Source organism: Orbicella faveolata, unplaced genomic scaffold (genome assembly GCF_042242905.1).
Source record: "Orbicella faveolata isolate gen_17 unplaced genomic scaffold, um_ofav_v1 contig_34, whole genome shotgun sequence".
In the NCBI taxonomy this organism is placed as follows: Eukaryota; Metazoa; Cnidaria; class Anthozoa; order Scleractinia; family Merulinidae; genus Orbicella; species Orbicella faveolata.
Genome location: NW_028301563.1, coordinates 24,542,501 through 24,556,032, shown reverse-complemented (window position 1 = coordinate 24,556,032; position 13,532 = coordinate 24,542,501). Strand labels below are relative to the sequence as shown.

General features: G+C 39.1%; 1 protein-coding gene and 1 pseudogene across 1 annotated transcript in view; both read left to right on the top strand.

Moving 5' to 3' along the window:
* The first annotated feature begins 10,804 nt into the window (after positions 1–10,804).
* On the top strand, positions 10,805–12,037 carry LOC149105388 (uncharacterized; annotated as a pseudogene).
* LOC149105387 (uncharacterized) overlaps positions 11,946–13,532 on the top strand; it is a 1,606-nt gene continuing 19 nt past the window's right edge. Inside the window, exon 1 of the mRNA XM_089271691.1 lies at positions 11,946–13,532. This exon is cut by the window's right edge and continues 19 nt beyond it. Within this exon, the coding sequence (XP_089127817.1) occupies positions 12,445–13,098 (654 nt within the window). The 5' untranslated portion in view covers positions 11,946–12,444 and the 3' untranslated portion in view covers positions 13,099–13,532.

The following is a 13,532-nucleotide window of genomic DNA, read 5'->3' as shown; positions in this document are numbered from 1 at the left end:
TTTAATTACTCGATGTAAGAGGGTCTCAGCTGTGCTAATCTTGTGGCGTTTGTCACTGTGAGAAGGAAAGTCTCAATATCTGTCCGTGTGGGTTGCTTTGCGATATTTAACAATTAGATTATTCGCTCTCGATTTCTATGAGGTGATAGCTGATGAGGTATAATTCTTACTATAATTTACTTCAAATAACGGTTTCCAGTTATTTCTTGACGTATTATTAAACTTTGCGCCAGAAAAAAAGATCGCTCGGATTGAATTGTCATTTAAAATTGAAGTTGTGTGCGCGTGCGCATCAGTTTTTTCAATAATTTCACCTTTTTTAAAGTCAATAAACCGTAAGTGTTTTTCATTTAGACTTCTCACGAATTTAATTATCCATCTGGATCAGAAGTTTCCTCCAAAACTTTGGAAAAACGAAAAAAACGCCGCCATCTCCTAGACGACCATCAGCCATTGCACACTAATGCCTGATAGTGTTCAGTGGCTTAGCCAATCAGATTACAGCATTTGCATTAGTGTACTAGTAGAATTCTACTAAACACCGATAGTGATCGTGCTATCCTTGTGGGAAACCAAAGTATTTAAGAAAGCGATCTGTTGCTCAGATTCCTCTTCAATAGTGAATGCGATGTGTGGGTCGATGGAATTAAGTGTAGTATGAAAGAAGTTGACAGCATTCCTTTTGATAATACCAAAGATGTCATCCACACAGCGTTTCCATACTTTAAGCTGTACTTCAGACGTGTTCATGGCCACTTCTTCGATCGCCTCCGTGCACAAGTTCGCCACCACAGGGCTGACAGGGCTGCCCATCGCGAAACCATGGATCTGTTTGTATATCTTGTCATGATAAATAAGTAGTTGTTGGATAAGACAAAGTTCAACAGTGAGGTGATTTCATTGTTGTCCAGGCTCGTGACTGAAGAAAGTGGGTCGTCCTTGAGTAGTTTATTGTTTATGTAATCACAGGCTTTATCTACAGGAAAAGCTGTAAATAGTGATACCACATCCAAGAATAGCAGCACCTCATCATCCTGTATGTCAACGTTGGACAACTACTTTATTTATGATGACAAGATATACAAACAGATCCATGGTCGTCCATCCTTTCAAACAAGCTCGACCGAGCAAGTCTTAACTTTCACATTCCATTGTAGCGAGAGGCATAAGTCTTCTGAGAAGAGGATGATAGACCGGCTAGCAGTCAGTGAAACTAAACCTTTGCACCTCTTTACCTTCCCGTCTAAAAATCAAAATTATTTACTCGAGACATGGTCTTTAGTTCTGTCCGTGCTAAGTGCGAATTTTGCTTTAAACTTATTGGTCTGAAAAACAAATAATGCTTATCAGGATTACCACGCCGGTCATTTAATTTATAGGAGCCGCAAGCAGTGAAGTTTCTGTCCCGAAGTTAATTGGATTTATTTTTTGATTAAGGCTACGTTTTCACTAGGTGGATTAACTAGCTGAAAATTCTTTCTAGGTGTTTGTTTACAGACCAACATTTACTAGTTAAACGTGACATCTGTTTTCAATTGAAATTTAACCCAGAAGATTCAAATTACGAAAGCGCGCAACTTTCAAAAATGGCTGAGAGAGGAAGCGCTTTTCTAGCTATATTTATGCGAGGGAGAAGGCATTTCTTCCAGACGATGCAGTTAATGTCCCCAGAAATGAGGAAGATGCGACGAAATGTTGTAATGCAGGAACTCGTTCTGAACGGCGACACCGTGTCATAGGTAGGGTACTCGTCGACGAACTGGAGAAGCTAATGGGACCGTTGGAATGGTAAACCGAAATAAATGAGAAGGACTGTCGAACTCGTCTACTGTTTTAAAAGTTCAGTTTCGGACACTGAACTGCGATAGAGCGTCTGGTAAATACTATTGCCAGATTCTTTGGCAGGCGTCTGTCACTATGCAGAATGTGATTGGCTGCGGCACTCGCCAGGACAAGTTATACCATCTCGCGCGGTAGTATAACTTGGCGTGAATTTCCGGTCATATTGGCGAGAAAATTACTTGTTTTTCTGGTGAAAACAGCTTGCATTTTTAACTCGCTAAACTCAAGACAAACTGTTTTCACTGCATTTCCGGACTTCTCCGACTTTATCTAGCCAAAATTGTTCTAGTGAAAACACAACCTAGTTATCAATAACAGATTGGTCAAGGGATAGTAGGAAACCGCCCGGATGAATAAAACACCTTAGGTGCGAAAAACACCAAAGCCTCAAAACCACGATTATTGTAATTACGTCAATGCGAATGGCAAACAATAATTGTATCAAGAAACGCAGTTATTCTGTCAATTTCCCTAAATAGTCCTTCTTGCCACTTGAAAACAGGCAAACAAGTATGTTTAGTGTATACCTTCGTCAAGTCGGGATGGATTAACCGCAGATCATATTACTGTTTTGGACAATTACCTTTGTAGATAGGTTTAACATTAGCCACCGATAAGTTAACTATCAAGTGGCAAGCGCGCCACTTTTTGGCGCGGCATTTCGATCGAGTGTTCCGCGCAGTGCAGGCGTCATTCTGTTTCAAGTGTACAGCAAATGTCGACTTGACTGAGGTGACAAGAGGTAGCTGCTCAAGATTTCGAAATTACAAAGATAATGTCTGATGAATCCGAAGGAGATCCACAAGCATCGTCTTTTCGAACTGAGGGTAATAATTGAAACACTGTTAACATGAACCTGGTCGGGTACAAATATATTGCACCGAAAATGCGACTGTTTGGTTGCTCAGCCCTTGGGCTATGGAAAGGTGATGAATCGTAGCAAAATATGCGAGCAAAGTTCCTTGGGAGACGATTCCTTCCTACGCGATTACTGTCCTCTGACGAAATGGCGCAAGTTCGAGTTATGCGAATAAAGTCAAGAAGAAGATCAGTGAAGTGAAGAGCCTTCTTGGTATCAAAAATCCCATATCCAGGTAGCCATTGTGGCCAGAAAAAAAACATGAGAGTAACAATCTAATAGTTACGCCATCATCTTAACTTGGTAATGATCGTGGGTAGAATATTCGTGAGAGTTACAATCTAATAGTCACGCCATCATATTAACGTTGTAACATCGTGGGTACAGTCACGCCGTCGCATTAACTTTGTAACATACCTGAGAGTTACAATCTAACAGTCACGAGGTCATATTTAAAACCTTGTAGCAACGTGGGTAGAATATACCTGAGAGTTACAATCTAACACTCACGTCATCATATTAACTTTGTAACAACGTGGGTAGAATATACCTTAGAGCTACAATATAACAGTCACGGCGTCCTATTAACTTTGTAACAACGTGGGTAGAATATACCTGAGAGTTTCAAATTATCTAATTGTCACGCCATCATATTAACTCTGTAACAACGTGGGTAGAATATACCTGAGAGTTAGAAATTATCTAAGAGTCACGCCATCATATATGTCGTAGGTAGAATATACCTGAGAGTAACAATCTAACCCTCATACCATCATATACATCGTGGGTAGAATATACCTGAGAGTTAGAAATTATCTAAGAGTCACGCCATCATATATGTCGTAGGTAGAATATACCTGAGAGTAACAATCTAACCCTCATACCATCATATACATCGTGGGTAGAATATACCTGAGAGTTAGAAATTATCTAAGAGTCACGCCATCATATATGTCGTAGGTAGAATATACCTGAGAGTAACAATCTAACCCTCATACCATCATATACATCGTGGGTAGAATATACCTGAGAGTAACAATCTAACCCTCATACCATCATATACATCGTGGGTAGAATATACCTGAGAGTAACAATCTAACCCTCATACCATCATATACATCGTGGGTAGAATATACCTGAGAGTAACAATCTAACCCTCATACCATCATATACATCGTGGGTAGAATATACCTGAGAGTAACAATCTAACCCTCATACCATCATATACATCGTGGGTAGAATATACCTGAGAGTAACAATCTAACCCTCATACCATCATATACATCGTGGGTAGAATATACCTGAGAGTAACAATCTAACCCTCGCACCATCATATACATCGTGGGTAGAATATACCTGAGAGTAACAATCTAACCCTCATACCATCATATACATCGTGGGTAGAATATACCTGAGAGTAACAATCTAACCCTCACACCATCATATACATCGTGGGTAGAATATACCTGAGAGTAACAATCTAACCCTCATACCATCATATACATCGTGGGTAGAATATACCTGAGAGTAACAATCTAACCCTCATACCATCATATACATCGTGGGTAGAATATACCTGAGAGTAACAATCTAACCCTCATACCATCATATACATCGTGGGTAGAATATACCTGAGAGTAACAATCTAACCCTCACACCATCATATACATCGTGGGTAGAATATACCTGAGAGTAACAATTTAACAGTCACACTGTGATCTTAATTTTGTAAACATCCCTCTTGGGTAGAGATGCTCCCTTTTGATGTACTCTTTATTTTCTATATTGTAAAAATAGCCAGAGCATAAAAATTATTGTCCGTTTTTTGTGCCATTAATTGCACATTACTGGTATATTACAGTGCATATTACAGTAATATTGGCATATTACAGGTATTTATTTGGGCGAAATTTTGTAATTAAGAACAAGTCATATCAGATTTATAATCCTTGATAGCCACACATTTTGTTTTAAGCGATGGTATTTCCGCATGAGAAGAATGCTTCAACTTGCCTTCGAAAATGGAAGGCATGAAATCAATGTTTGTGTCTATTCCGTTATTTTCGTTTATCCAGGCACCACAGGTTGCCGGGAATTATCGTAGTCTGAGAAAAAATCAGAGTCTCGTGGAAAAATTAGTCAAGAAAATTATTATTCACAACCTTACTCCCAACGCGATGTGAGAAATGTGCTCTCGCTAGCGCCGGACACAGGGAAAAGGTGGTCATCCAAGAAAAGAACGTACCTCTGAAATACACGCATTTGTATCAGGCGGTGTTGGACACGACTCGCAAAGTATGCCGGGAGAAATTTTACCCGGAGCTCATTTTCATCTGATAGCTCAACAGCAAATATCTCCACGTGCTGATGGTGATGTGGAAATATGACTTTATAGGAGGTACGCTCCCATCCGAACCTGAAAGAAATCTGGAATGACATCCACATTAAATGTTCCGCAGGCCAAATAATAGCTGTAGATGACTTCTGCTCGATTTACAAAGCCACCATTTTCAGTGCTGTGTTCATCGAATCTCTACGGTTGAAAGATAAATTATTTCCGTTTCTGACCTCTTCGAATTCGATCTTAACTTGCCGGAATTGAACCTACCTTCGGCACTTTCCTTCTTAGATATCTCGACTTGTGTGTGAAGTGTATCAGTGTATCGCTGGCCAACAACATGGTTGTTGACAGATATTATGTTTTCGTTCGACGATAAGATTGCTGAGAAGTAAAATCCACGAAGAAAAGGGCTGAATAATTCAAAATCAAAGCAATGTTTTGTCCTTGAAAATTTGTGTAAAGCTTGATTAATCGAGTTTCGCCCGCTGTATTTCCTAATTAGCCAAAAGGAATCATAAACAGCTTGCTAATGAGCTATGGCTCTTTCAAAATAAGAAAAATAATTTGCAATAAATGGAATTAAAAAACTAGAAGCTTAATGGGAAAAGTAGGGTATGTTTTGTTTTAAAGTAAGTGGTAAAAAATAATTGTATTCATCCCCTGTACCAGGTCACACTTCCAGCAAATTCTTGTTCAACTTACAAATCCAAGATTAAATATGTACTGTGTGGATCTATTTTGTAGACAACGGGATAACACGATTTTGGTCTTGCTCAACTTCCTTGAATGTGTTTAAAGTAAAAGGTCTACAAATAACTTTGCCTCAGACATTGCCACTGGCAATATCAATGTTCAAACTGATGAGAGTTTGAGATTTCTCTTCACCTAGTGCATACGTGTTGGATGTAACTTTTATCTGCTCCAAGTGTCCATTCCTGGGTTCTCAGCACATGTGAGGCCATGTAAAAGGGAAATCGGGCTCAATGGAAAGAAGGCTTGGTTAAGTTACATGAAATGAATGCTTTGGACCAATAATATACCTCATGCTATTTAAAGTGACTGCAACTAAAATTGCAGATGGGCGATGTGAGAAAAAATTGACCTACATTACTTGCAAATAATAATTCAATTTCAAAGTATGCTTTTTAAACTGAATATTTGAAAAGTACTGACAAACACAACAAAAAACCAGCAAAATAGCACAAAAACCATATTTGGAAACAGCGGCCAGCATTAAGTTCACTTCTAACTTAGTAAAGTGCAAGATTGTGAATGATAGACACAGTCAATTAGCAATGAATGAATAACTCATGGTCCTGACCTGCATGCCTTCATTGCATGTCCTCATATCACACCTCTGCTGAAGTTTAAGGTTCAATGTAACTTGTGTAAACTAAAGGGAGCTCTTTACCCAGAACCGTGCTATGTAGGTCATTTAAAATATCTGTCAGTTAAAGATTTATTATTTACTGCAAGTCCTGTGGTCAACAACACAGTGATCATGTACTGATATTAACATTTCCTACATTGGCTGTTAAAAATGTTGCCAAAAACAGTCTCCACAGCAGGTCGACTCGTAATGACTGTGACCAACTGAATTCAGAATAATCTAGCATGTAGCTGTATCTTAGATCATCTATAGTGAGATGTTTTGACTGAGATAACTAAATTGTAACAACATTTTAAAATACAAGCAGATACACTAGATTGAACACTTGCAGTAAGTCTTAAAACTTGGAATTGCCATGCAGCTTTCTAAGTAGTCACTTGCACTATGTCATTATGTATTTTGTTTTGATCTATTCCATTCTAAATTTGATATCCTAAACAGCAGCATGCTGTAGCTTTCCTTGTTTGATCACTACAGTGTAAGTGGATAAATTTAGTTCTTGGGAAATATAGCAAAGTTAATTCCAAGCCCATAGTTTTTTAAAATACCAGCTGGTAATTCAGCATTTGCTTCAAACACATTGGCTGGGTCTGCTCTAGGTGGGTTGACAATTATCCGTAACTACACACGTGAAACACTTATTATTTGGTCATGTATAGTCTCCCACTACTACCAACATTCAAAGGAAAACAAGCGTAAAGAAGTGCTAGATCAAAACCAATCAGCCATAGATGACTGAACAATAACATCCGATCCAAGAGTAGTAACTTTCTGTTGGAAATATAAATTCAAGACAGGCAGTGATCATGATAGTGAAAATTCACTGTGAATGAGATGATATCTTTAATGGACTATCAACCAAAGCAGGATTCAAAAGTCTTCAACATAGGCCAAACAGACGGATGACATACGCACTACAAAAAAAAAACAAAACAAAACAATAACAACAAGAAAACATAAAGATGTAAAGGGAACAAGCCGAGCCACAAAATTATACTCTTAAAACAAGGGTAGAAATCACACAATCACTCCCGCGAAATGCCGCGAACATCTGACAAATCAAGGAAAATGCCCCAACTTCAACTCTCGAACTAAATTTTCAGGCAAAAATAATTTACAATACTGATCCCTCTTACACCGCAAACGACAAAAAGAATATCCATGTCAAGCGCGCGTGCTAAACAAACGTTTTCAACATAGCATGATTTCCATTGACTAGTTCTGATGCAAAAATGGCTTACCTGCACTTGAGGCTTGGCAAATAACTGGTCTAGATATTACACTAGCAGTTCCTAGAAAAGGTTCGTTTGATTCTCATGATGAGTGCAGAAATCGGTAGAGAAGCGACAACCTACTCTCCATTCGCAACGAAAAATGTGTCCGCCATTGCTCCGGCTGAGACGACATATGATTGGTCGAATACTGTCACGTGCACCATGTCCAACACCGCCTGCATTTGTATAATTATGTTTCACAACGTAATCTGTTTTCTCATGCCCGTAATTAATTCAATGAAAGATCTGCGTGTCATCTCTATCGGGATGTGGTTTAGGGATCCCCGGTGCTTTAACACCTTCAGCTCAGATCACCAGGCAAAATATTTTAGGAATTTGTCTTTAAACTAAAAATTTCTTTGATGTGCCGCGCAAAAATTTTAGCGTCTGCGGCTCCTCGTGGAACAAGAGTCAAAGGAACAAGTGCAGGTGTTTTAGAAAAGTTATTGAAGATAGATCTACCAAACATAATCTCTCATTGGTATTTGAAAACGTTGATTTCAAGTTCTTTGTTTACGATTATAAGTAATACCATCTCGCGAGGTAGTATAACTTGGCGTGAATTTCCGGTCATATTGGCGAGAAAATTGCTTGTTTTTTTCTGGTGAAAGCAGCTTGCATTTTTAACTCGCTAAACTCAAGACGAACTGTTTTCACGACATTTCCGGACTTTTCTTAATTCTCTTCCCCAAGATATTTTTTTACGTTACTGCCCAACTGTGATTATTCTTGTGCCCTTTATTTTATTTGTGACCAATTGTTATTACACTTGCGACCAATTTTTATTACACTTTTAACCTTATTACATTTGTGACCAATTGTTATTACGCTTGTGACCTTTATTACATTTGTGACTGGTTATTAAATTTGTGCCTTTAACAGGGGTGGGGTAGAAAGTGCTGCCAATCCCACTTTATTTGCTTACCAAACAGAGGTTTGTGTAGGATGGCTACCGGTACAGCAGCCTGCCAACACACATCGTTTATTTACACATTGCTAGATGTCAAGCCACGTGACTAAAATTTAATGCATCGTATTATTTCCTACTAAAAAAGTCCTGGAATTTGGTTACTATCAATGGTCAGCCCTCCCACGAGTAGAAAAGAGGTAAAACTTCCTGTTAATGGTTTTTTGTTCGCCTTGTCTTTCTTTACTTGGCCAGAGAACAAAAAAAGAGATAAAATTTCTACATTGTCACCCAACGCTTAGCCAAAAACAAATGCTTTGTAGTTGCAAAGGTTTTCCCGAAAATGGTTGCATTTTCTCCAATTATATTTCAATTGGAGAGGACTGAAATATTCCCCAGTTTGTGTCCAAACCTCGTTAGCTCTTCACCACGATGAGAAATAGGTGCAGAATTCTTTACTTTCACAACAGTCGACTATATATTAGCAAAAGCACATTTGTCAGTTTTTAATCAAGGGATCGAATTAAAATTGAAACTTAATGTGTATGATATTATCTAGAAAAATTTCGGGTACTTAGATTGAACTCGTCAACTAAGGAAAACAAATAACGCGATATGTGCTATTGAATATTGTCATTAATTAAGTCACACCTATCTAGGATGAAGCGGAAAACACTGGAAAGGAAGGCAGTACTTTGAAGAAGAAAGAGTCTTTCCAGTAAACGAATGCAATGGATTCAACTCTACTGAGTTAGACTTTGTTGTGTAACTCTACTGACTAAGGCAACATTAATTCATCATATTCCGCTTCTTCCAAGTTTGAATGCACACTTACTGTTACTGACCTTAAAGAAGAAGATGAAGAGATTGGCTTTTGAGTAGATAAAGAACAGCATTAGAAAGAGAAACGTGCAGTCTTGAATGAAGCATTAGCACATATATCAGATGGAAGAGTTAGGCCGATAGCCTCAACTCTAAATTCGAATTGGGAAGGCATATCAAGCACCCCAAAGGTCTACTACCTGCGGAAAGTGGGACAAGTTCGCACTGAGGTGTCAACAACTATTGCAGCAGATCAAGAAGAGAAAGTACTGGAAGCACCGAGGCGTTCTTTGGATACAACTCTTGTCAGCAGAGCACGTGCTGTAAAAGAAGAAGTGACTACAGACCAACTGTCGATTTTGCTGGGATGTATCACAAAGCTGAAAGTCGACAAACTCGATTGTAAATTCTGTCAATGTTTGCGAAACATTTTTCAAAGAAGGAGCTCAGAGACATGATTCCAGGTCTTAGCAAATGGCAGATCGATCAAGCCCGTCGCCGTGCTGCAGGAGAAGGACAACCAGTGGTGTCCGCACCCGTAAAACGAACACGACTTGATCGGGTGAAAACAAATCACTTCGTGCAAATTTTATACGGGACGTTGCCTATGGCACTGAAGAACTAAAGCTAGATTCTGGGGAGAAAATCACTATTCCGAATGTGATTAGAACGATGGTGCCTTTACGAATAATAAAGCAATACATATCTTATTGCCTAGAAAGGGTCAGAAAGAGGTTTCTGTTGGAAACGTTTAATAGAGGGGTGACAACAGGTAAATTATACTTCAAAGATCAAGTAGTGATCTGCAGAGTTAATAAAAAGATACGTCCTACTTCCCGAATTTAGCGTGATAAAAAAACCTAACCTTTGCGATACCGATCAGAATAGTCTCTACTGATTAACACCTCTCTGAATTTAGCTCTAGTTAAGACGCAGACTTCCATCTCTTGCGCTCTTTTCATAAGTCTATTCCCAAGTACATGTAGAGGTCACTTTCTCCTTCCTTTTCACCTGCCGTGGACTTGAGTTTATGAATCACGGCATCTAATGTTTCTCCGGATTGTTTGATTAATCTCAGAGAATCAGTACAGTACTCCAATATCGATATATTAAAATTCAGCCTAAAACAATAGATCTCAACGCGAGGCTTTGGGGAATAAGCCCCCCAAACTTACCCGGAGCCTCGAGTTGAGGTCTATTGTCTTAGGATGAATTTCAATACAACGAAATTGGTCTATTGATCTCAACTATTCAGAAATATCTGAGGAGCCGTGGAATTGTAAATTTACTTTAAGAAAAAGATCATTAAATTAGTCATTTGAGAAACTAAAAACTTTTGGTCAGCAGGCAGTCAAATGTAATTCAGTTACTTGGGAATGTTACCAATAGGTATATTTAATTGCTACTGAAGGAAACAAAGAAGATCCAGCAAAGGTGGCTAAAGAAATGAGAGTTGCAAGGGACGAGAGTGGTGAGCTTTGTTTTGCTGCAGAAGAATGGCGAACAGCCAAGCAGACAGCTAATCATTTCTCACTACTTGCAGCAACGCAACGTCAGCAAAAAGCACCTGGAGAACTACTTGTTGAAGAAGCTAAAGCCATTAGTGAGGAAGACCTTTAAGCGTGGGAAACAGAAACACAGTTGCAGGAACTGCAGAAAGCGGTGTACGAAGCGGTCGATTGGCGGCATCGAGTTGAATGCAATGGCCATGACATCTGTAGCCTTGGAAAGCGTGGTATGCTAAAAGCAAAATTTAAGGTAGCGCAGCTAAAAGAGATTTGCTTTCTCTCTGGAATAGAAATCGAGGGGCCTGCTGGTCGAAAAGACTATTTCGTGAAGCCACTGGAAGATCTGGTACAAACCTGCAGTTGTTTTAGGGAATGACTTTAGGATTCTGATAGCAAACCGGATTACTGGAAAAATGGCATGAGCAAGAGAAATCAAAACAAAACAAAAATCGGGGATAATACAGCCAAAACTAATTCTTTTATTTAATTTGTCGCATAAGTTTTTTTATCAACAGCATATATAACCAAGAGAAAATGAGGGGACAGAGAGGGACATTGAGGGCGTTGGTTGGGATATGTCGATTCCACTTAAGTTATTTTTACTCTTAGATGGAGAAGGAAGTGTTTTTCCCCAGTCGTCCGCATAATACCTTTCACTCCTTTGATCAGGGAATTTTGAAAGGGCGGTTTGCGTGGAAATACGTTTTGTCAGTAGATATGCCTAAAGAGAAATAATAGATTCCACAACCTCTTTGAAATAAAAAAACTAGGTGTAAGAAATATCAAAGTTGGTCCTCTGAGAATTTGAATCAAGAAAACAGCGATCACAACAAGAAAGAATTTATTTGCTTTCATGTGTATAACAGCACGTAGAGAAATCTCATATTGTTCGATATTATATCATAACATAAAATACTGTTTCACTCTGTAGCGATCCTAGTACTTCTAAACGTAGCTACGAAAGAAAAACTGTTTTTCAACTCAAGCGACACAATTAAAAAAAAAAAAACAGCGACAGGAGTAATTCTGGCCGAGCTGCAAAACAGCTCGGAGGGTAGCTAAACTGAATATTTTGAATCCAAAAACCAAAACAACTCGAAGCCTAGCGATCAGCGACAGAAATCAATTTGAACACTATACGACAACAAACCAATTTCCAACCATACAACAGAAGTTTATTTCAACCTTAACAGCGTGGATAAAACAACTCGCAGTGTAGCGATAAGCCTACAAAATAACTCAACAAAGCAATAGCTCGGAGCTGGACAGAACTGTTCAGCAGCAGCAGAAATAATGTTGAATAGCGGTACAGTGACAAATAGAGACTTTAAGATCCAACAACGCGGACGTCGTCAAGCCGCGTGGGGCCTGTGTCGAGGACGCCTCGTTCGTGGTCAGAAAAAATAAGTTAAGATGGTGGGATTCAACGATGCGGCTACCCACGGACAGAATAAAAAGAGTAGCAAAATTAGTTTATTTCTGAACTAACAGAAACCGATTAATGGCGACTTTTAAGGAAACTCGCCAAATTTTGCTGGCCAGCTATGCCTCTAATATAATTACGATCGAAGAATATGCTTTGCTTTTCGGAGAAAACAGTTCAAACAACTTGGATTTTCCATACTATAACTACCCGCCGTTCAATTTAGAGAGCCAAAGTGAAGCCGAGTGTAGGGCAAACTTCAGGGTGGAAAAGCGTCACATTCCTCTGGTAGAAGATGTTCTTCAAATTTCGCAGTACTTTGTGTGCGACCAGGGAACGGTTTGCGAAGGAACAGAACGGCTTTGCATGCTTCTGAAGCGATATTACTTTCCTTGTCGATACTCAGATATGATACCTATTTTTGGAAGGCCAGTACCAGAACTTTGCATGATATGCAACACCGTAACAGACTGGATTTATGCACATCATAGCCACAGAATCACGCGATGGAACCGAACCATTTTAAATCCACTAGAGCTGGAAAAGTACGCGGAACCTGTTTTTAACCAAGGGGCGCCACTAAGCAATTGTTTTGGTTTCGCAGATGGAACTGTGCGCCCAATTACTCGACCTGGAGAAAACCAACGACTGTTATACAACGGCCACAAACGCGTACATGGATTGAAATTTCAGTGCGTGGTCCTACCAAATGGGCTGATTGCACACTTGTAGGGTCCATTAGATAAGGCTTGCTACTAGCAAATTACTATGCTTATAATAACAAATGTTAAACAATGTTAAAACAATTGTGGAAAAAGCGAGTACGAATTTCATGGGCTTTTCCATTGACTGCCCTCACCATCACCCCTACAGGCCCATTTTCCCGTTGCTTCTCTCCGCCAGCAATAAATAAGTAAATTGCCTGAGCATCAATATTGCTTTCTATTCATATACTTAAGAGCAGCTTCGCCTAAATATCAACTAGACTTGGAAATAGCGAAAAAATCGAATTTTTTCAAACTCGCCCAGAATGAAGCCCTACGGGCACTAGTTACAAAAATATTGTTTTAAGTTCGATAAATCAAAAATTATTTTTTTACGCAATTTTTTCGTTTCAATGCCCCAAATATCGGCCAAAATCGATCGAAAATGAGCGGCATATTGAG